This window comes from Nansenia antarctica (assembly GCF_963989245.1).
Source record: "Nansenia antarctica genome assembly, chromosome: 10".
NCBI lineage: Eukaryota > Metazoa > Chordata > Actinopteri > Argentiniformes > Microstomatidae > Nansenia > Nansenia antarctica.
Window position 1 is genome coordinate 33569090 of NC_137680.1, and position 24343 is coordinate 33593432.

Sequence of the window (24343 nt, forward strand, 5' to 3'; positions counted from 1 at the left end):
TTATGTAGATATGGCCATTAGTTAAAAAAAACAGTTAAGTTTCAGTAATATCACATCAAAAGGGATGGTTCTCTGAGATGCAGTACCCTGTCAAAGGGGGTTCTGGAAATAGTTTTTCCATACCAACACAAACACAGCACCAAACACATGGGTTAACAGTCAGAAACAGTTACTTACACAAAGTACTGATCTCAACAGTAAACAACGGCTGTCAATGTCATGAGAATAATGAAACAAGTCACAATCGAACAACAGAATTAAAAGGGAATGTTACATATTTTCTTATCCCAGAAACAGCCATTATAGATGAACCTAAATCACTGGGTTAGACAAAGTCATATGCATATGTCTCTTCCTCAACCGTTATTAGAAACGATGAACCTTCTAGGTAACCTAGGTAACGAGATATCAGGTGTAACTGCAGCTTTGAAGAGAGAAGGAGAACTTGATCAGAGAGAAAGGATGAGATTCTATATTTTGATGTTCGGGGTCAAAGATGTAGATAGGATGAGATGAAATGCACTGTAAACAGAGACTGTTACACACGTTTCTCCTCATGCAAGCCCTCCTAGTCTTCTCAGAATAAATAACTCCCAAACATATAGGGCCGGTTTCACAGACAAGGCTTAAGCCTAATCCTAGACTAAAAAACATCTTCAATGGAGATTTTACATTGAAAGTGTGATTTAGTCCAGGACTAGGCTTAAGTCTTGTCTCTGAAACCGGCCCATATTGTTCTAAAAATATATACTGTTGAGAGTGAGCAACAGCAGAAAGATTGAACACATTTAAAACATCCCAACTCCATGATTCAGTTTTCTTTCAAAACCCCACGTATAGAAAGGTAATTCAGTTAAAGTTACACATTACAAAAAAAGAAGAAAATTCAATAAATAAGTACACTTTCTGTGTATATTTGTGAACAGAGCTCAGTGTTTCCCCCTACGGGCCGCACCCCCAACGCGATCCCCCCGCCACCCCAAGGAAAAGGAATGTAAAAAAAAGATAATAATACGATTTTTCTTCCAGTTGTATAGGAACGAAATATGTTTTTTATGTGGTCGAAATGTGTTTATTCTGTGTCATTTACCTAACTATGTGCACCCGTTTCATTTAGGGTTAGGGTTATGTTTCTCATCTCTGCGTTTTGCTGCCACGATTGTCCGCTCGTCTCCTCGTTTCACGAAAGGCGGGGCTCAGCTCCCTCCACACACACACACACGGTCTGAGGTTTAATATCCAGTATTCTTTCTAAAGTCATGGTGTTACACTCCGGTACAGTAGCCTACATACATGCACCTCGTTGGTAACGCTAGTCCGCCAGTAGTCTCGCATAGCCAGACCTATCTCTCCACACTTTGCTTCGCTGTGCCAGCACGGGAGATTATTATTTATTTTTTGCCGCAAGTGTGCGTGCGAGACAGTTTTTTCAGGGTGAAATGTCTGCAGATTAAAGTAATCAAGTTGAAATGTTAGCAAATATACAGTATAGTATAGTGGATAGTGTACATAGCCTTTATTTATGTAAACCAGCTCCTTTCCCTTCCTGTTTTTTTTTCTTTCCTAGCACCAGGGGAGCCACCCCTCCCAAATTTCGTTGTTTGGTACCTGTACTATAGCAATGACAATAAAGACCATTCATTCATTCATTCAAATGTTCTGATATTCAGGAAGTTGGTTCAAATTGGTCGTTATTATTGTGACTAGAAAGTGTCTGATTATAGTTTCATGGTGTGAATAATAGTGTCAAAGAACTAGCAAGCTAGCTAGCTAGCTCAGAGGTGATTAGATGAGCTAGTCTGCTTGCACTCTTGCCAGCTAAAGAGCTAACTGGATGCACTTTGTTATTTTAGTTAAAGTAGACAATATTTCTTATTCTGCTAGAATTGGGCTTTATGGTAATACCATAATGGTATATTTACAGTACATGGACAGTGGATTGAATTGGCATTGGAACAAACCCTCAGTCATTGGAAATGTCTGTTTTCTATAGATGGACATACTCTCTCACCTGAAAAAGAAATTGTAAGGTCAAAATGACATTATCTGACTGCATTGCACACAGCAACCCAATATTCAATTAGATTAAATTGATATGGATTACCTCTTATTAGATTATAAATACTCTGGTTGTTATGTTTGCCTTTTGGTTGACAGAAAAGAAGGAGAGAGGAGGATAGAGAGGGAGAGAAGGAGAGCAGGATAGTGTCGGCACACCAGAGAGAGAGAGCAAGAACCAGGTGAGAAAGTGGACAGGTAGTCAAGACCACATAAGTAGCCTTGTGAGCCTAATGGCCCATAGGGCAGGAGCCTATCTCCTGTTTCCGCAGCGTGAGGCGGCTTGATGGACAAATACACCCATGCCACCCCCCCAAGGCAGCAAACCTAGGGGAAACACTGAAGCTAGTTGCATAGTGTACAGAGGGGCGTTCAGAGCAGACTTGAGCCAGACAGCACCTGGGCGAGGGATCCACACCAAAATGTCCAACAATAGGTCCATGTGTACGTTACCCCTCTCACACCTCTGTGGGTGGTCCCTCCCCAAGCCCACCATTGGGGGCCAGTGTGTCCAGTAGGGGGGGGGCAGCAGCAGCTCAGTACACCCAGCTGAGGGGCACCCACTGAGGCTCCAGGTACAGCTGCTCTACGGCCGCCTGGAGCTTCTCAAAGGCCTTGTCCAGGTTGTCGTTGACAATGGTCAGGTCAAAGTAGTGGCTGTAGGCCCGGCGGATCCTGGCGCTCTCGTCTACCGTCTTCTTCAGATCAGTCTCCTGAAGGTGAGAGAGGGTTTCCTTCAGTTACACCAACAAAAAAGATCATTTCCATAATCACTGTTTCCTTATCACCGTTCAACAGTGTGAACCATTCATAGGACCATCTAAACTCCTCAAAAAAAGTTCGGAAACGTTATTCCGGTCGATTATTCCTCCCCTTTAATAATACCAATTGGTATTGTTGGAAAGCCTGATTAGTCACCTTTACAACAAGGTAGAACTTATATACCAACAAAAGAATATTGCAGGAGATTTTGGCAAAACATTTTGGGCCGCCACCCACACGGTTAGCTGTGTTGCTCATTCCACGAACGCATGATCCTTACAAGTTGTACCTCTTTGTAAAGGTGACTAATCAGGCTTTCCAACGATATAAAATACAACACCAATTGGTATTACTAAAGGGGAGGAATAATCGCCCGAAATAACGTTTCAGAACTTTTTGGGAGGAGTTTATATCTAGTGGTCAGGTTGAAGAGCATGACTTCTTCAGAAGGTTCTCTGTGAGCGAGTTTGGAGAGAGGAAGGCCACTGACCGTGAGCAGCTTGGTGGTGAGTCCCGCGTCCACCACGGCCGTGTGCATGGCCCTCAGCGTGTCCAGCTCCGGAGCAGCGATGAACACCACAAACGGCATAAACTCTGCAGTCTTCAGCACCTTCAGCGCCTGAACACAGTAACACCCGGTGTTACGCACAAAAAACTACTGTGCAAAGCAAACCACACCAAACACCAACAGCCAAGAGAATCTCCCCGCACTGCAAAACAGTCAATCTAGTAAGAGAAAGTAAGATGAAACATCTCAAATCAAGGCGATATATGCTTGTTGTTTTTTTTGTCAGACTGCACTCGTTTCAGTAGACCGAAGTCTTTTATTTGTTTTAAGAAAATCTTCGCCGAGTGAAACTTTCCTGTTAGATCATTTTGCTTATTTTAAGTATATTTCCCCCCATTTTATTGGTTTTCTTCTTGTTTTTGAAAGCTGACTCAGCCGTGGGTGTGTGTGTGTGTGTGTGTGTGTGTGTGTGTGTGTGAGAGAGAGTGTGTGTGTGTGTGTGTGAGAGAGAGTGTGTGTGTGAGTGTGAGAGTGGGTGTGTGAGTGTGTGTGTGTGTGAGAGAGAGATAGTGAGTGAGAGTGTGTGAGTGAGTGAGTGTGTGTGAGAGAGTGAGTGTGTGTGAGAGTGAGTGTGAGAGAGCTGCCTCTGCCGTGTGTGTGTGTGTGTGTGTGTGAGAGCTGCCTCAGTCGTGTGTGCGTGTGTGTGTGTGTGTGAGAGCTGCCTCAGTCGCGCGTGTGTGTGTGTGTGTGTGTGTGTGTGTGTGTGTGTGTGTGTGTGTGTGTGAGCTGCCTCAGCCGTGTGTGTGTGTGTGTGTGTGTGTGAGAGCTGCCTCAGCCATGTGTGTGTGTGTGTGTGTGTGTGTGTGTGTGTGTGTGTGTGTGTGTGTGTGTGTGTGTGTGTGTGTGTGTGTGTGAGCGTGGCCCTGACCTGTGGGTTGATGTCCAGGATGCAGGTGCGGCCGGCGGCGACCACCTGAGTGATGGAGTCCATCTTGGTGCCGTACAGGTTGTTGTCGTACTCGCCATGCTCCAGGTAGCGCCCGGCCGCGATGTCCGCCTCCATCTGGGGCCGCGTCACGAAGCAGTACGACTGGCCCTCAACCTCCTCCTCCCGCGGGGCCCGCGACGTGACTGGGAGGGGAGACCCAGGATATTAATGACTTACTACCACCAACCCCATATAAAACTGCTGATTCGCGCACACACACACACACAGACAGTCACACACACACACTTATATACACACACACACACACACACACACACACACACACTCTCACACACACACACATTCTCACACACACAGTCCTCACAGGGAACAGTGGTTCCGTAGCGCAGCGGGTTGATGACGATCAGTCTGTTCTTCAGGCTCCGCCTCCCCACCCCCTGGGCTCCAATCACCACCAGGGTCTTCCTCTGGAACGGGGGCATGCGGGCCACCTCCTCGTAGGTCTGCAGCTCGTGGCGGTCGAACTCTGAGACGAGACGAGACAGGCTGGACCATTAGCTTAGTTTGCTCTCGTCACCAACGCAACGGCTTGACCGCGTCATGATCTGAACACCTGGGTTCAGCGGCGGCCAATCAGCAGGTGTCGTAGACCCCTTTAGACGCGGCCCGCCGACTCACAAGAACATGTATTCAACATTTATTTATTTGTATATTTTGTTTTTCTTTTAATAATTCCTTATTTATGACTTTCTTGTATCACGTTGGTCAAATTATTAAGTAAGGGTACATTTATTTCTTATTATACAACAGTTAGTTCCGACCAAGTAATTTGATTGGACAAGAGGCATTCCATGAGTGCTGATATACAGTATAACAGCACTGGGACTTTTAACTATATGTATCACTCCGCAATTACCGTTAATACAAAGTAGATAGCCTGCAGATGTTTGTGTTCTGGTTACTAGGCAACAGTCCAGTTGCGGAACAATTTTTTGTTGACGGAGCCAAAATAAATGAAATAAACAAACAAATCATAATCTGTTTAAGATCTGTTGCCTAGATCTGTTTAAGATCTGTTGGTCCACAGATATAAAGTGTATGAAGTGTACTACGTTATTTAAGCAATATCACACGAGAGGTCGTGCTGTTATACTGAATATCAGCACGGCTGTGATTGTCTTCTACTCGGCCTGCGGCCTCGTACCTACGACCCAATCACAGAAGTGCTGATATTCAGTAGAACAGCACGACCTCTCGTGTGATATTGTTTAAATAACGTAGTACACTTCATACACGTTATATCTGTGGACCAAATAGTAAAATGGTCACTTGAATAAATAATAAATTACTGGTAGTATACTAGTGGTAGTCATGCGGCGGGGTCATGCGTGCGTGGGAGGGGCGTTACGTTGGGTGGGAGGTCCCAGAGGGCCGTGGGAGGACCCCAGAGGGCCGTGGTAGTCGTGGTACCCACCTGCATTCTTTGCCGTCAGATACATCATCCTCTTTTTCTTCTTCTTTCCAGTTAACGTCCCGCAGAGAATGCCTGGGAGGAACATAAGTGTCATTCGTCCACTAGAGGGCACCAAAGGCGTGCGTCTCTCCCGAGTACAGTATCCACCAACGAACCGAACACAGGGCTGACTGACAGCCGTATTATGACTTATCAATTCTATATTTGTCTGTATTCTTGATATCTTAATGTAGGTTAGGTTTCCCAGAAGTGTCTGGATGGTGATGGTGATGATGATGGATATATTCTTGTTACAGAAACCGTACCTGACCCGTCCAAGTCTCTCCGCACAAACGCTTTCCTCTTCTCCTCTAAGAACTGACTGGGGATCAGTCCTGTGGCTCCTCCTACAACGTTGCAGGCCTAACAGGACAGGACACGGGGTCAACCACTCCACACTGCTTCTGCTGTTCGGACTCTAGAGGTCCGGTCGGAAGGCGTTCTAACATTCCTCCGCCGTTCCGTCAGGAAGAGGAAATGAGCTCACCTGCCACCAGTTGGGGTCCTCCTTGTTGACCACCTGGAGGACGTCTCCCTTGGAGAAGGCTAGTCCCGCCTCCTTACAGGGGATCAGGTTGTCAGCGGCCGGGTTGTAGTTGAAGTGAGGCTTCAGATAGACCTGAAGAGAAGAGGGAGGGAGGGAGGGATGGATGGAGGAGAGGGAGGGGGAGAGAGAGAGAGAGAGAGGGAGAAATAAACACACAACATGGGGTTAAAGGAGGAGAGGTAGATATCTCAAGTTTATGTTTGTGCGACGAATACAACCTATTGTGCGCTACGTTGCTGTAGTTCATTAACAAACAACAAGTCACGATAGAGGGGAAGTGCTGGAAGGAAACATGTAGTACACTACTACTCCACACCTACTCAAGGGCGTAGGTTTGCATATGGACATGTCACTACCAACATTTTGGAGGTCAAAATTGTCCCTACCAATATTTGAGTGGCTCATTTAACTGAATGCATGTGACAGAATCCCCCCCCCCCACCTCTTTCACCTCTATGCGCTCCACTCCAATCGTGAGGGAAAACACCTATTTTTTTTCAATTAGAGAAAATATTGCCGCGCTTGGCTGAACACATCTACACCTCTACTACACCTCTGCAGGCACTGTGTGTGTGTGTGTGTGTGTGTGTGTGTGTATGTGTGTGTGGAGAGAGTACAGTAAGTGTGTGAGTGTGTGTGTATGTGGGGGGGGGGGGGGGGGGTGTCCTCAGCTCCTCCTCCGTGCCCCAGATAGCCCGTGGAGGGTTATTAATAGGGCCTCTCTGGGCTCTGTTACAGCCGCCGGGCATTCTGGGAGAGCGCCAGGTCAGGCATCTCGCCAAACACCCCGACAGCAGAGACCCCAGGACAGGGGGCGCGCGCGCACACACACACACACACACACACACACACACACATATGGAGAGGGGCTAGAGGAGGAGAGCACACACGGTTGGAACACAGACACACACACACACGCAGACACATACACCGCAGAAACAGCTTTGCCCATAGAGGGGCAAGTCCCTGTAGTTCCTATGTCTCTGGAGTTCCTGTGTCTCTGTAGTTCCTATGTCTCTGTAGTCCCTATGTCCCTGTAGTTCCTATGTCCCTGTAGTTCCTATGTCTCTGTAGTTCCTATGTCCCTGTAGTCCCTATGTCCCTGTAGTTCCCTGTAGTTCCTATGTCTCTGTAGTTCCTATGTCTCTGTAGTCCCTATGTCTCTGTAGTTCCTATGTCTCTGTAGTTCCTATGTCTCTGTAGTTCCTATGTCCCTGTAGTCCATATGTCCCTGTAGTTCCCTGTAGTTCCTATGTCTCTGTAGTTCCTATGTCTCTGTAGTTCCTATGTCTCTGTAGTTCCTATGTCCCTGTAGTCCCTATGTCCCTGTAGTTCCTATGTCCCTGTAGTTCCTATGTCTCTGTAGTTCCTATGTCCCTGTAGTCCCTATGTCCCTGTAGTTCCTATGTCTCTGTAGTTCCTATGTCTCTGTAGTTCCTATGTCTCTGTAGTTCCTATGTCCCTGTAGTCCCTATGTCCCTGTAGTTCCTATGTCTCTGTAGTTCCTATGTCTCTGTAGTTCCTATGTCTCTGTAGTTCCTATGTCTCTGTAGTTCCTATGTCCCTGTAGTTCCTCTGTCTCTGTAGTTCCTCCTCTCACCTGCGGGGGCGCCGGCACGTGGTCCCTGTAGCCCGGCAGGATCTTGAGGGTGACGCTGCCGTCGGTGTCTCCCAGCAGCTCCTGCAGCTCCCGGGGCTGCCCGCCGCTCACCTGCCGCCCGTTCACCTCGCGGATGACATCTCCGGCGTGCAGCATACCCTGCCGGTCCATCTGGCCCCCGCGCAGGACGCGCGCCACCACCAGCTCCCCGCGCTCCGCACGGAACGTCACCCCCTGGGAGAGGGAGGGGGAGGGAGAGGGGGGAGAGAGGGAGGGGAGAGAGGGGAGATGGGGGGAAGAGGGGGAGGGAGACAGGGGAGAGAGGGAGGGAGAGGGGGAGGGAGAGAGAGAGGGAGAGGGGGAGGGAGAGAGAGAGGGAGAGGGGGAGGGAGAGACGGAGGGAGGGAGAGGGGAGAGAGAGGAGAGAGGGAGAGAGGGAGAGAGGGAGGGAGAGGGGAGAGAGAGGAGAGAGGGAGGGAGGGAGAGGGGAGAGAGAGGAGAGAGGGAGGGAGGGAGGTGAAATATAGTGTGTCCTGAGTATCCGACACATCAACGGCCCATAAATCAGACAGGGCCTCGGGGTTTCAGGAGGCTGTGATTGGACGACCCCGGGACCCTGCTTCTCCACACAATCTGGACCACATAAAGTATGTCACCTCCTTTCTCATCCTCTCCCCAGAGGCTAACCTTCCTCACCCTCTCACCAGAGGTTAACCTTCCTCATCCTCTCACCAGAGGCTAACCTTCCTCATCCTCCAGTGTTTCCTCTATATGCATTTATTGGTGGCGGGCCGCCACGAATGAATTTCCTCCGCCACTAATTGATTCAGTCCACTAAGTGCACGATTTCTCCCCCCCCCCAAAAAAAGTCCACCTCTGAACATTTTAGCTGATTAAAATATATCTGATCCTAGATCAGCGCTATAATGGATGTTGACTAAAAGTGCACCTAAATCCACACCCATCTCTCTCTAACCGCTGATCCAAAATCAGATTAATGACATTAAACATTCAGTTGACGACGTGACACAAGGGCTACTCCTGATTGGTCTAAATGTGAACCATCTAAAAGATACAAAAAGCTGATCTAGCTAGCTAGGTGCACAAATAAGATATCACGTTAAATAACTTCGAAAAATTAAACGAAAACAGCGACAGATGGATGGATTTTTCAAGAAAAAACATGTCCCAGACACTTCAAACATTGCTGAAGCTAGCAGTGGCTATGAGCGATCCGAAACTGCATGGCTGGCAGGAGCAAAGGAGCTAGTTGGTGGATCAGCTAACAACGATTATGGCGGGCGAGTTCATCGAGGCTGTTCGCACCTGCACCACATATGTCCCAATTTGTGCACTCGAAACAGCCTCTCAGAGTATCAGTGGCAGTTGCAGTCCAGGACTTAACGGGTTTAAGTTTCTGTCTATATTTCGGGACGAGGAGCAGCATGGCATGGTCGGACCTTCCCAGCGGTGCCCTCGGGAACGAACGGTAAGCCTCGTTGATTGTAACGTAGCAGTGGTCTAGTATGTTAGCTCCTCTGCTGGGGCATGACACCTGTTGTTTGTAATTGGGAAGTTCGGTGTGCAGGTTGGTGTGATTAAAATCGCCGAGCACAATAACTGCTGTGTCGGGATTAGAGTTTTCCACAGAGGAGATGTAGGTAATACTTGGGACATTGCAATTGAAATTGCGTTCAAAGTAAAACACACACACACACACACAAGCAAATATTGACAGTAGAGCTTGGCTTGATAGTGTATATCCCCACTGTGCTGGGTCGCCACTACACCTGGCACCACAGGGGCCCGTTAATAAGACTGGTGTCTGTGGATTCAAAAAAATTGTCCAATACAACGTTGTAGTTGTTTAGTACAAATGGGTCTATAGCAGCTAGGTAACATTAGTCCTGTATCAGAGTTGTGTTGTTGGGTCTTGTAGCAGGGTTGGGTTAGCTATAGCAGCTAGGTAACATTAGTCCTGTATCAGAGTGGTGTTGTTGGGTCTTGTACAGTTGCTCAAAATGCAGATAAGAGAAAGTATAGGCTAATATCAAACAACAATCCTAGAGATGACTAACTCAAACGTACACATAACTAAATAAAAGCAGGCCAACTAACGACAGCTACACGCCCTCAACTGGGAACATAAAGGATAAATGAATTTTGCAATCGAACGTGTCCTACAGCGACAGCTGGTCGTGCAAATCAGGTTCTGGGAAGATTTTTTTTGCTATTTTTTATTTTTTTTGCCATCCTCCCTCTAGTTTTGGTTGAAATTAGGTCTTGTTTTGAGCGCGCGTGCTCGTTTCGCGCTATGCGCACGGACAGGGCTCTCCGCCACTAATGTAAATATTCCTGGAGGAAACACTGTCCTCTCACCAGAGGCTAACCCTCCTCATCCTCTCACCAGAGGTTAACCCTCCTCATCCACTTACCAGAGGTTAACCCTCCTCATCCACTCACCAGAGGCTAACCCTCCTCATCCTCTCACCAGAGGCTAACCCTCCTCATCCTCTCACCAGAGGCTAACCCTCCTCATCCTCTCACCAGAGGCTAACCCTCCTCATCCTCTCACCAGAGGCTAACCTTCCTCATCCTCTCACCAGAGGCTAACCCTCCTCATCCTCTCACCAGAGGTTAACCTTCCTCATCCTCTCACCAGAGGCTAACCCTCCTCATCCTCTCACCAGAGGTTAACCCTCCTCATCCTCTCACCAGAGGCTAACCCTCCTCATCCTCTCACCAGAGGTTAACCCTCCTCATCCTCTCACCAGAGGCTGTCCTGGCTTCTTCTGGATGCTGATCATCCTGACGGCGTCGGCTGCCACCAGAGGCGTCTCCTCCGCCTGGCTGGTCACCTGGGACGGCAACACCTCATAACACTTTGCTGCCACCTTGTCATGGGTCTCTATCAAAGACTGGGGAGGGAGGGAGAGGGGGAGGGAGAGGGGGAGAGAGAGAGAGGGGGAGAGAGAGAGGGAGAGGGGAGGGAGAGGGAGAGGGAGGGGGGAGGGAGAGGGGGAGAGAGAGAGAGAGAGAGAGAGAGAGAGAGAGAGAGAGAGAGAGAGAGAGAGAGAGCAAGAGAGAGAGAGAGAGAAACACACAACATGGGGAAAGAAAACACACAACATGGGGTTAAAGGAGGAGAGGTCATTCATACGGTGGCTCACAATCAGTCTCATTGTACGACAGCGAGCAAACAATCCACTACATGACTCATGCAGATATACTAGTGATTAACATCAGGGATATACTAGTGATTAACATCAGATATACTAGTGATTAGACATCAGATGTATCAGATATACTAGTGCTTAACATCACTCATAACTTTCATGACACAAATGTAGTCACCTTCTTAAAATAATGGCTTACGCCACTTTTGAGGAAAATAATGTTTTTGCCTAAATATCATATATTCTATTATTATACACATAAAAATCACCAAAAGAAATACAAATGTTGGTTCAGTTTATTCTGTTTTTCTCAAAACTTGAAAATATGACAAAATATAAAATATGACAAAATATAAAATATATATGAAATATGACTTAAGCCATTATTTTAAGAAGGTGACGATATGAAGAAATCACATCTCATAAAGGTACGATTGTTTCAACACATGCCTGTTAAAATATATATATAATTAAAAAGTATATTGAAATAATCAGTGTCAAATTGTCACAAAAAGAAGGAAAAGGCAGTATTCTCACCACAGCAGCCATGACAGAGGATGAGCTGGTCTCAGCGGGTCTGGCCACTCATACATACAGTAACACTGATCCTGTCTCTCCCACTACACTCACACAGACCCACCCTCCCATTGGATAAGAGAGAGACAGTCCACCCTCCCATTGGATAAGAGAGAGACAGTCCACCCTCCCATTGGATAAGAGAGAGACAGTCCACCATTCCATTGGATAAGAGAGCGGCTCCTCAGGCCAAAGCCTCTCATTGGTCCAACTGAAAGACCCCTCAGGCCAAAGCCTCTCACTCATTGGTCCCAACACAAAGGGCTATTATTATTATTTATTTATTTTTTGGGGGGGGGGCTAGTGGCAGGGAAGCAGAGAAGAGGAATAGGAGGAATGGGGCTAGAGTTGCTGTAAACGAGTGTGACACCCATTCCACCAGGCCTATGGCTGTGTAACAACGACAGTGTATGTGTGTGAGAGGAGTAGGGTACCTGGAAGTGGGGGTCCTGGAGGATGGAGGCCAGCTCAGAGGCGCTGCTGTCCTGAGGCCCCTGCAGCCCGTTGAGGGAGGCCAGCACCTCCGCCACCAGCAGCAGGCTGTCCTCCCGCACCGCCGACAGCTGCACCTCCTCCAGACGCTCATGGGCCTACACACACACACACACACACACACACACACACACACACACACACACACACACACAGCCTCTTAAAACAAGCAGTGTGTGTGTGTGTGTGTGTGTGTGAGGGTGTGCTCCAGGCTAGCTAAACGACGTGAAGAGGGCAGGCTCCTTGCATTCAGTTCAAAGAAAGCATGTTATCGGTCCACTGATCAAATTATCCTCCAAAGTGACTTGAAGAATAACCTGGCTGCTGGACTAGTGACGCAGCGCCGTCGATGCACACACACCCTGAGGGTCAGGAAACGCCCGGCCCAGGGTTTCCGTTAACCGGTAATTACCGGTCTTTGTCCGGTAAAATGTGTTGAAGTCCGACAAATTGAAAACTCGTCGGACATAATGTCCGGTGAAAATAATTCCCTCTAAGCACAATTTGGCTTCGGGCCACCATTTTCAGCTGAGCACCAAACACACACACACACTCATACACGCACAACACTGCCCGAGAGAGAAGGACCCGCCCCCTTTAGTTAGCCTGCCCGAGAGAGAAGGACCCGCCCCCTTTAGTTAGCCTGCCCGAGAGAGAAGGACCCCCCCCCTTTAGTTAGCCTGCCCGAGAGAGAAGGACCCGCCCCCTTTAGTTAGCCTGCCCGAGAGAGAAGGACCCGCCCCCTTTAGTTAGCCTGCCCGAGAGAGAAGGACCCGCCCCCTTTAGTTAGCCTATAGCCTATAGGCTAACTAAAGGGGGCGGGTCCTTCTCTCTCGGGCAGTGTTGTGTGTGTGTGTTTGGTGCTCAGCTGAAAATGGTGTCCCGAAGCATAGCGGATAACAAACGAAACGGACAACATTTACACTATGGAGACAAACTTCAGCGATATGATCTAACAGCCGGTCTTCAGGACGACATACAAAAACAGTTATGTTCTCCTCATTGTCATACTCCCGAGTCCGATTAAGTATGATTTGACAGGCAGCTAAACGAAATGCCTTCCCAACCAGCGAGACCTGGTGGGTATTCCATCAACGTCGCTAAAGGAAAATCCTGGCTTATTTTTGATAACTCTCGCGAGATTTATCGGAATATGCCTGTATATTTTTAGGAACCCTCGCGAGACTTTGTCAGACTAAACCTGGATTTTCTTTTAGCGATGTTGATGGAATACCCCCCTGGTTATAGAAATGACGTTGTTTTATTGATTAAAAAAAGGGTAAAACTGGAAAGAGAAAATAGAAAACTCACATTAATCCCAAACAATTTAACAAACTTCAGTTAACGTAATGTGGAGTCCGTTCATTGATCGATGCTGTCTGTTCAGTTCCCAGTGAGGCGCCCGTTCAGCGCTGGACATAATGGCATAGCGCGCATGCGAATCATGTTATATTATTATATATTATATAGCTCGCATCTAATCGTATCGGATGAGAAATAGACATTAAATGGCATATATAGGCCGCTACACAACAGTAATCACCGCGACAAACAGCTATATTAGATTTGGAGAAAAAAAAAATATGATTTTGAAAAAAAAAAAAATATATATATTTTAATCAGATGACCGGAATATATCACGTTTGTCCGGTATATCGAAATCTTCCCGGACACGATGTCCGGCGGCAATTTTTTCTAACGGAAACCCTGGCCCGGCCGTCCGCCCGTCCAATAGAATTCTAACAATCTGTGGAATGTCAAATGAGCCATATATCGAGTTCACCAAACAGCTTGGGCTCACATACTGCGGTTACTATTTTGCCTCGTCAAACCTCTGCACAACAACCTCAATGGAGAACGTTAGAGATTCAGATGACGAGGCAGTCATCTAACTGTCATCTGTCATCTAACTGTCATCTAACTGTCATCTAACTGTCATCTATCTGTCATCTAACTGTCGTCTAACTGACATCTGTCATCTAACTGACATCTAATTGTCATCTGTCATCTAACTAACATCTAACTGTCATCTGTCATCTAACTGTCATCTGTCATCTAACTGTCATCTAACTGACATCTAACTGTCATCTAACTGTCATCTAACTGACATCTAACTAACATCTAACTGTCATCTAACTGACATCTAACTGACATCTGTCATCTAACTGACATCTGTCATCTAACTGTCATCTAACTGACATCTGTCATCTAACTGTCATCTAACTGTCATCTGTCATCTAACTGTCATCTGTCATCTAACTAACATCTAACTGTCATCTAACTAACATCTAACTGTCATCTAACTGTCATCTGTCATCTAACTGTCATCTAACTGTCATCTGTCATCTAACTGTCATCTAACTGACATCTAACTGTCATCTGCAGGGCTTAAAGTGGGAAAAAAATCCTGTGCCTGAAACTTTTTCTTGGGGAGGGGGGTCACAGTTTGAGATATTGGGAGAGCGGGTACAGAAGACAGCTTCTTGTCTCAATGTTTAAATGCATTAATACTATTTTATAGTCAATACAAAATATATGTCTCAATGTTAAAATGCATTAATACTTTAAATGAATGTGCAACAATACTATGTGCAATATGACAACCCTTGTGTACATAAGGTTCAGATATAGGAAAAGTTAGGATATTTATAGCATAGCATAGAGTACAGCACAGTGTTTTATTGTATAGTAGTATAGTAGATAGTGTACATAGCCTTTATTTATGTAAACCAGCTCTTTTCCCTTTTTTATTTTACCCTTGGCCCTCGTGTTTTTAGTCTTTTTCCAAGCACCAGGGGAGCCCCCCCCCCTCCTAAATTTCGTTGTATGGTACCTGTACTGTATTAATGACAATAAAGACCATTCATTCATTCATTCATAATACTGTTTTATACTCAATACAAAATAAAATAATATATTTAGATGTCTTTAAAAGGCCAAACTGATTGCATCACTTATTAAGCCACTATCACTATAACAATACAGAATAAAATATATACATGTCTTTAAAAGAACAAACTGATTACTTATTAAGCCACTATCACTTATATTCTCCTTCTTGGCACCACGTCCCATAAGGCTTCCCGTCACTACTCAGGGTTTTTCCTGGCTCAAAATGAGGCGGAGGTGGTACCAGTGGTGTTTGACATCGGGGGGGGACCCATGAAGCGGGGCTGTCTGGGGGTCCTTAAACGAGCATCAAACACTTAATTTCTTGCATTCTGTTGAATTGATATGCACCAATTTGTGCCCTTTCTGCATCAATTTATGGTGGAAATTATTTCATTATATATGTAAAGGAAAAAACAATATTCAGGCACCAGATGACCATTCAAAATATAATGTAATAGAATGCAATATAAGGCTCTCAGGCATTCTGTACTTATGTATTCTCCTTGCGCAGTCAACATCAACTATCAGCTGTTTCGCTAGCAAAAACGAAAGCTAACTTATTTGTGAAACAGCGCCCCCGCCACCACGTCGGCGCAATGCCGCAATTGCGGTTAAATACGACTGTCAAGAGTTTTGTCGAGAGCTGGAGGCGGCTATGATGGAGGCGGCCGCCTCATAGTTCTCTATGCAGGAAAACCCCTGCTACTCTCCTCTATCCATGCCCAGCGCCATTTATTCCTTACTCCTCGTTCTAGTATAGCTGTGTCTTCGCCAGGTTTAAGAAACTTGGCTTCCATTTTAATAGACTCTTACTAAAGTTAGCGAGATAGCGGGCTGCTAAAAGCGAACGTCTCTACAAGCTAACATTACACTCATTCAAACTTCTTAAGGCCCGCCCCACTACTCTGCCTCCGATTGGCTAGAAGTCGTTGGTTGGCTTGAGCAATGTGATACCATTGGTAGGCGGAACTGTCTCTTTGCTGAAGATGACTCTTTAAATTACGATGTAAACAAATACCATGTGATTTTATTTTATTTTTTGCTAAAAATTCCCCCGCGCCGGAAATCCGGCACCATGCCGGAGAACTTTAAGCCCTGCATCTGTCATCTAACTGTCATCTGTCATCTAACTGACATCTAACTGTCATCTGTCATCTAACTGTCATCTGTCATCTAACTAACATCTAACTAACATCTAACTGTCATCTAACTGACATCTGTCATCTAACTGACATCTGTCATCTAACTGACATCTAACTGACATCTGTCATCTAACTGTCATCTGTCATCTAACTGTCATCTAACTGACATCTGTCATCTAACTAACATCTAACTGTCATCTGTCATCTAACTGTCATCTGTCATCTAACTGACATCTAACTGTCATCTGTCATCTAACTAACATCTAACTGTCATCTGTCATCTAACTGTCATCTGTCATCTAACTAACATCTAACTGTCATCTGTCATCTAACTGTCATCTGTCATCTAACTAACATCTAACTGTCATCTGTCATCTAACTGTCATCTGTCATCTAACTAACATCTGTCATCTAACTAACATCTAACTGTCATCTAACTGACATCTGTCATCTCACTGACATCTAACTGTCATCTGTCATCTAACTGGCATCTAACTGGCATCTATCTGTCATCTAAACATTCTTCTTCTAGCATGAAGACAGCCAATGGCCGCTGGCCTGAGCTAGATGACTTTTCCTGCTATGACTGGTTGATTGATGATTCACTTACTTAGTCAAATGTATTGACTAAGTCGCTTTGAAATAGGGCATCTGCTGAATGCTACAAATGTCAATGTAATATTTAACTGACGAGGCAGTCATCCAACTCCGGCTGTACGCTAGCAGTGCAGATGTTTCTACAGGTCAGCGTTCTACACCCCTGACCAGAACCTCTGACATCACTGCCACAGTTGATTGGCGTCTCCCGCTCCTTATAGATGACATGTCACACGGCGTTAAATATAGATGTCAGCTGTCGACCGTTCACCTCCTGCAATCACCACCGACAGACCTTCAGCCGTGACTCACCGTTGAATGATTTACCCTCCTGGTAAAGTCAACAGCATGTTCAGTTCAACTATGGAGAATGCTGATGTTTGAGGGGGTGGGGGGGGGACACATGACCATTTGTGACGCAATGTTTGCATCCCTCTGAGGAGGTGATATGGAGATCACCAGTTCACTGGTAGAGCTACTTTTCTGTCGTCTGTGTGTGTGTGTGTGGGAGGGGGGGGTTACCTTGGCGAGGGAGCGGACGATGGGGCTCTCCATGATGCCTCTGAGGAAGATGAGGTCGATGTGGTTGGCGCCCATGGCCGGGGGGAGGTCCCTCAGGGTCTCCAGCACCTGCTGCATGGCTGTGGGGGAAACAAACAGCCTTTATTCACTTAGCTTTACTAACCAAACAGCCATAGTCGGCGTCCCTGGAGAATTAGGGGTTAAGTGCCTTGCTCAATGCTAGCTCCCTCGGCGGGGATGGAACCAGCGACCTTCCCATCGCCAGCCGGCCTCGCTCGTAATGCCGCTTCTCTCTTCAAATCTCCTGAGCTCTCCATGAGCTTCGTGCTTTGAATTACAGTAATAACCCTATATGGGTAGAATATTGTTTCAATAGCACATACAGTTTAGGAATTACGGTAATGAGAGCAACGCGTGTAAAATGCTGTCGGTTTTTAAGGTTTAAAAGGAGTAACGCGATTTGAATCGTCTCATATTTGTATTGATAATTAACTGTCTCGCGATGCATTGTTATATCCCTACCCCCTGGACTTAAAATTTAAGATATTGCGCCACTCCACTTCCAATAACTTGTTCTAGTGTCTACCATGAGGACATCTGACTAAAATATGAATGAGAGGGGAGCTTGGTGGCATAGCAGTCCTGCATGTCATCCCTCCTCTCTCACCCATCTTTCCTGTCAATCTCTATCCTATCTCAGTCTCTATCCCAATAAAGCAGAAATGCCCTAAAAACGTGCCTATCTAATCAATCTAAATCAAAACATGACATAAAACCTAATAAGTGAGAGTGATCACAAATTGTCAGAATAAGAAGGCATGTTAAATAACTGAATGGACCATCACTGGACCAGCGTACTGTGATGCCCCTCATCTCCATAGGCTGGGACAAGTATCAAGCCCGTCCCTCTGCAGAATGAATAACTACACAGAACTAAACATTCAAGCTTCTTTCTGTGCAAAAGAAAAAATAGAGCTGACAGCTTTCGAGGCCTAGTTAGAGCCGATATTGGCAGTAATGAACTGGTCAGACACTAATTAGAACTGGTAGGACTCTAATTAGAACTAATTGCCGGTTACAAACGGGTGCATGTATGTGACCTGAGCTTTACTGGAGCTTTACTCTAAGTTGTACTTTATCTTCAGCAAACAAAACTAACATTCCTCTATTGGCCTCGAGACACATAATACAATCATCTGGCACACAACTACTGACCATCTGGCATGTACACACCTACTGACCTCATGTACACACCTACTGACCTCATGTACACACCTACTGACCTCATGCATACGGCAAAGCCACCTGGACAGTTTCTTCCCCAAGGCAGTGGGCCTCACAGACAAGCCACCTGCCTCTCACTGACTCTGGGAAGCACACGCACAGCCGAGTGTCATTTATAGTTTTACTAATATACAAATTACATTTAACGTTTTACATCTATTTACAGCCTACACAATTATTGTTCTACTGATCTTTATGCCATTGTCTTAAATTATTTTGGCTTATATTATTGTTGTTGTTTTATGTTCTATGCACCAACCTCAAGTCAATTTCCTGAATGTGCAAAAATACTTGGCAATAAGATTATTATTTATTTATTTTTTAATTCTGAACTCAAGCCTATGGCAAAGCGTCTTACTCTCAGAAGCCAATGTTTTTCGAATGACATTTGAACTGTGACCTCTCCTGGCTGGGGAGCTTACCTGTGCCTGACTTGGCATTGGCCACGGTCATCTGTCCTACTGTACACGCGAGGCCACCTCAGAGAACAGTCCCACCCTGTCTGTCCACAGACCCAGCCCTGCAGGCTGACAGCACAGCACCTGGAGGAGGTAGAAGAACCCATGTCAGACGGTGTCCAGCTCACCAGACACAACAAACTAATACACCAAGAAAGACTAACTCCCCTGGCTGTTATAAACCATCTCTCATGAGACTAAGTCCTCCTTTAAAAAAAAACGGAAAAAGATGTGTGTAAAAGTACAGCACTGAAATTAAATACCACTGTATGCTTCAGGTAGGGTAGTCGTGCTCACCCAGTCGCGGCTTATGAATGAAAAGAATGACAAAGAGGACCATTCAACTATATGAGGATGGGTTTGAACCTCTTTCCACGGGTAAAGGTTATCCAGAGTTCCATACGTGGAAGGCCCTGTGGACACCCTGTACAAACACACTCTCCAAACAGAGCAGAGACCAAACTGTCCTCTCTACCAGCCTCCTGCTGAAAGGAGAAACATACAGGGGAAACTCTGTTTCCACATTTTTAGGCTATTATTCACACATCCTCATGAATGGTGTGCACTGTTTCAGTCAAGGTTGACTTTTATGCGTCCTAATTCATATTACAAGAGAAAGTAACAATATACAGGACCAGTTAAAAGTTTGGACACACTTACTCTCCCCATGAATGGGAAAGTGTCTCCAAACGTTTGACTGCAGTGTTTCCCCTACCATTGCCTTGGGGGGGCGGGCCGCCCTCCCAACGGAACCCCCCGCCCCCCCAAGAAAGAGGAATTATTACGGACGTAGACACCAAACATCTGACAAGCAGGCTAAAATATTCGCGTTTTTTAAACGCACCCAACCCGAATCTGGCGAGTGGCAAGCCCATAGGCTCGTTGTTAACGTTAGTCCGCCGTAGTCTCGCATAGCCAGACCTATCTCAACACTTCGCGCTGTGCCAGCGCTGGAGAATAATACAAGATTTTGCGCAAGTGTGCGCGCGAGATGCGAGAGTTTTTGCCGGCTGTGCCTGTGATGTCTGCAGATTGAAAGTAAGCAAGTTGAAACGTTAGCAAATATAATTGCTGAGTGTTCTGACAGAGAAAGTTGGTTAAAATTGGTCGTTATTATCGTGACTAGAAAGTGTCTGACTATAGTTCCATAGTGTAAATAGTGTCAAAGAACTAGCAAGCTAGCTAGCTCAGAGGTGATGAGATGAGCTAGTCTCCTTGCACACTTGCCAGCTAAAGAGCTAACTGGAGGCACTTTATTATTTTACTTAAAGTAGATATACTATCTTTCTTATTCTGCTAGAGTTGGGCTTCATGGTAATACCATAATGGCATATTTACAGTACATGGACAGTTGATTGAAGCATTGGAAATGTCTGTTTTTTATAGTTGGACATACGATTTTTTTTTCAGGTGAGAGAGTAAAGTCAAAATAAATGACATTATCTGACTGCATTGCCCACAGCAATCCAATATTCAATTATAATGATGTTATAAATGGATATGGATCAATTTATGCCTCTTATTAGATTATAAATACTCTGGTTGTTATGTTTGCCTTTTGGTTGACAGCAAAAGAGGGAGAGAGGAGGATAGAGAGAGAGAGAGAAGGAGAGAGAGCAGGATGGTGTCGGCACACCAGAGAGAGAGAGAGCAAGAACCAGGTGAGAAAGTGGACAGGTAGTCAAGACCACATAAGTAAGTAGCCTTGAGAACCGATGGTTCTGGAGCCTAATGGCCCATAGGGCAGGAGCCTATCTCCTGTTTCCGTAGCGTGAGGCGGCTTAATGTACAAGTACACCCCTGGACATGACGCTGGTATGAGGCAGGGTCTTACCCCCTGGGGGGGGGGGGGGGGGGGGGGGGGGGGGTCCATGCCACGGTCCATGCCACCCCCCCAAGGCAGCAAACCTAGGGGAAACACTGGACTGGTATTGTACAATCAAATGCAAACACAGTACATTCCTCTTTCGACTGTAGTAACCAGGATCATGTGACCTATGGTCTGAAACCTACCTGTCAATTTTGTGCTCCAGTCCAGAGAAGCACGACGCCTCAAAGCCCTCCACTACACACCTTTCATCTGGTGCCCTGGGACACAGAACAACCTGTGGGGAATGGAATTAAAAAATAAAAATAAATGAACGCTTTTAATTAGCATCCAAAAAGGGATATGGCCTACTTGTAAGGCCTTCTGAGAGTGACTCGCCTGAAATGGGACCTATAAAATGACATTTAAGACACTTCCCATTTCAATTGTGGAGAAACCGGTGTTGTAAGGCTAGACCACTCACCGCCACACCAGAGTGTTTTCATTTGTTAATCCTAAATGAAGGAGAATTGTGTGCGCATTCTGATTCATACAGGCTGAAAAACAATTCATCACATTATGTCCATTACCCATGAGGCCAAGAGTGCAAACAGGAAACTTAGACAGAGCAGCCAAGTCACTCGCATTCTTGAGTGACCTCTGTAGCACCACCTACTTCACAGCATTTCAAAAATAAATCTTTATATGGAATTTTTAAAAAGCTCATGCATGTGATTGTTTTATCATTCATAACTTTGCCCCTAAATGTCAGACTGGATTCTGGCAGATCAGAGCACTGTGCTTGACATGTGACATGTGACAACTGACTACTAGCAACTACAACTATCCATCTCTTACAGCTACCATCTAAACCTCTCTCTATCAGGGCTTACCATAGCTGCTTGTAGACGAAAACCCTGAGAATGCGCACTTCCAAAGTTGCTGTGTGTAATTGGGGTCTGCCTCCACAGCATTTCTGGCCCTGCAGCCAACCACAGGGCGTGTTACTGCTCCCCACTGCTGCTCCTGCCAGCAGCATTCCCATAGAGATGAAATTCCCAGGATTCTCCAACAACCTCAATTAAACATCAATTCAACCCTGGATATAATAAGTAGCAAGTGGGGCTGAACGGGACCCTGTGGGAGCCACAGCACCCCCAACAGTCTACAGGTGATTCCTGTCCTCATCTCCCCTCTCCTTCACCCACTCTGGTATAAATAAGTGGAGTGGTGAAAGCATACCTGGTAGACGTATGGCTGTCAGCTCCAACAGCGGATCACAGACCAGTCTGCGCAGAGGGAAGGTTAAGACCACCCTGGACCCCCAGTGTGTCCTGTTCCCTCAGCTCTCCCTACCTCCAACACTAATAATAAACTTCACGTTGACTTGACACCACAAAGGCTTTCATTTACACAATACTCTGGAAGTGGACAACAGCTAAATCTCAGAGGAACAAGTCATACTTGGCAAGACAGATTCATGTCATGACTCCATTAAAGTTATTTAACATTAAATCAAAATCTATGTGTGGTTATACATTCCAAAAGAGGGAAACAATGTTCAAATGACGCATGATTGTAGAGAAAAATAGAACATAACATTATATTTTCATCATTCAACTCAAGGCAGAATTGAACATATCTTGCAATATATCCTAGTTAAATACATCGCTACTTCCCAGGTAAATGTTAATTCTGTGTATTAGTTCGCCGGCTATGATGGGCTGGATGCACAGGGTTAGCTTCACACACGTGTAGCATTTGTTCCTTTTCCAATTCAGGTTGCGTTCGTAAATACGCTCTGGAAATCTGATCAGCGCTCATGTAATGCCTCTTGTCTAATCAAATTACTTGGTCGCTCTATGACGTTGAACTCACTGTGCGCTCCAGCGCTCTCAGAGCGAGTTTACGAACGCAGCCACAGTGAGGAGGCGTGGGATGTTCCTGCTAGCTAGTGGCAGACATACAGCGTGTTGCCCTGGAGCCCCTGGAGCCAGCTACACACTAACTAGAGACAAGGCTTACTATTGGTTTTACATTTGAATCGCACAGTACTTTTGCGAAGAAGTGGCCCAGGCTCCTAGCGCAGCTGGCTGTGTGGAGGTTATGGTTAGGGATGTTAGGTATCTATGTGGGAGCTTTGATGATCTCGCCTCTTGACCAGCCTGAGGGACAGCATTGCCAGCATGGCTAGCTAGCTACCCTTAAACACATGACACTTCTGGCCACCCTGACAGCTATTCAGTGGCAGTGAGCTGTCTCGAAGCCTATTTACATTGCGAAAAAGGAGATTTAAAAAAAGGTGTGACATTACCCGATGTTCTCCGTGTGATTGTGGCAGAATTTCAATTGTCGTCCATGGATGTGATCCAGTCTGTTGAGCTGCCTGTTAGTACTGAGACACGCCCTCTAATGACGTCTGAGACACGCCCTCTGATGACGTCTGAGACACGCCCTCTGGTGACGTCTGAACTCAATGACCACTAGAGGCCCCGCCCCCTTCTACTGTAACTCCGCACACTCCTGACTCGTTGGGTTCAATGTGATTTAGATGATGTTTACCCCTGCATGACTAGGTTTACTACAGCTCTATTATTTCTTATTTTCTCTCTTTTTTTGATGGACACAGATGATTTTGTTCTGCTGGTCTTGTTGGGGTTACATACCGACTTCTGTCTTTATGTAGAATAGATTATTCATCCTAACAACCCTGTCCCTGTGACTGCCTGTAAAGCTGCTTCACCATGAACATGAACATGAACATAGAGCAGACTTCTGATGGGCTACATGGAACTGGGTTGATACACCATCAAATGGCATGATACAATTACATGTTGATATGTTTTCACATTTAGCACAAGGCTGATGTTACAGTTTAGAATCTTTACAATAAAAAAATATATTGATGTGAAAAAATAATTGGATGAAACAGTTGATGAATGGATAGAATGTCTCCATCACCTCTCACCAGGCAGCTATCTGCAGGCTTGATTGAGTTGCTTCTCGATTGTGATACTTCCTTGAAAACTCTATGGTGATCACCAGTAAGAGGGCAGTATTACTCTGTTATGCTTTAAACCCATTACTAGTGTATTAAACTCACATTAAACCCATTACTAGTGTATTAAACCCATTACTAGTGCACCCATTACTGTTATGTTATGTTAATTTTATTTATAATGCGCCCCCCATCCAACTTTTACATCGGCCTGGGGCGCAGCCCGGGTAAAGGAACAAATAAAGACAAAGACAAGGAACACAGAAAGCAATCAGACACAGAAGACTTAAACGTACATCTCAAGGCATACATTTCACAACAAATAAGGAGTTGACTTATAGTAGAGGCTGTTAGATCAAAATATAGCGCGTTGACTTCAGTTCATGCAACAAATGTCCCCTTTGGCATGCAAGTACCTTAGGGTGATAGAAAAACTTTTATCCAAAGACACAAGTGAGATCT

At 45.7% G+C, this 24343-nt stretch overlaps 1 protein-coding gene across 2 annotated transcripts; it reads right to left on the reverse strand.

The window, feature by feature from the left end:
- Window positions 1–1440: 1440 nt before the first annotated feature.
- On the reverse strand, window positions 1441–23261 carry pals2a (protein associated with LIN7 2, MAGUK p55 family member a). Of its 2 annotated transcripts, XM_080540760.1 has the most exons (14): window positions 23198–23261; window positions 21090–21181; window positions 19041–19160; window positions 17335–17453; window positions 12124–12279; window positions 10709–10855; window positions 7938–8171; window positions 6278–6409; window positions 6057–6153; window positions 5752–5823; window positions 4642–4803; window positions 4257–4459; window positions 3311–3439; window positions 1441–2771 (listed from the first exon to the last, which is right to left on the reverse strand). In XM_080540760.1, the coding sequence occupies exons 3-14, from the start codon at window positions 19069–19071 to the stop codon at window positions 2595–2597; spliced, it is 1659 nt and encodes a 552-aa protein (XP_080396886.1). In that variant the 5' UTR covers window positions 19072–19160; window positions 21090–21181; window positions 23198–23261; the 3' UTR covers window positions 1441–2594. The 2 variants fall into 2 exon arrangements, with proteins under 2 accessions (XP_080396886.1, XP_080396887.1); XM_080540761.1 differs by lacking the exons at window positions 19041–19160; window positions 21090–21181; window positions 23198–23261 and adding an exon at window positions 18618–18700.
- Window positions 23262–24343: the final 1082 nt, after the last annotated feature.

Coding starts and splice junctions, on each gene's coding strand:
- pals2a (XM_080540760.1), bottom strand. CDS start 19,071: ATGACCGTGGCCAATGCCAAGTCAGGCACAG. Junction 17,454..19,040: donor CAATGCCAAGTCAGGCACAG/GTAAGCTCCCCA, acceptor TTTCCCCCACAG/CCATGCAGCAGGTGCTGGAG. Junction 10,856..12,123: donor TCCAGGACCCCCACTTCCAG/GTACCCTACTCC, acceptor CTCCCTCCCCAG/TCTTTGATAGAGACCCATGA.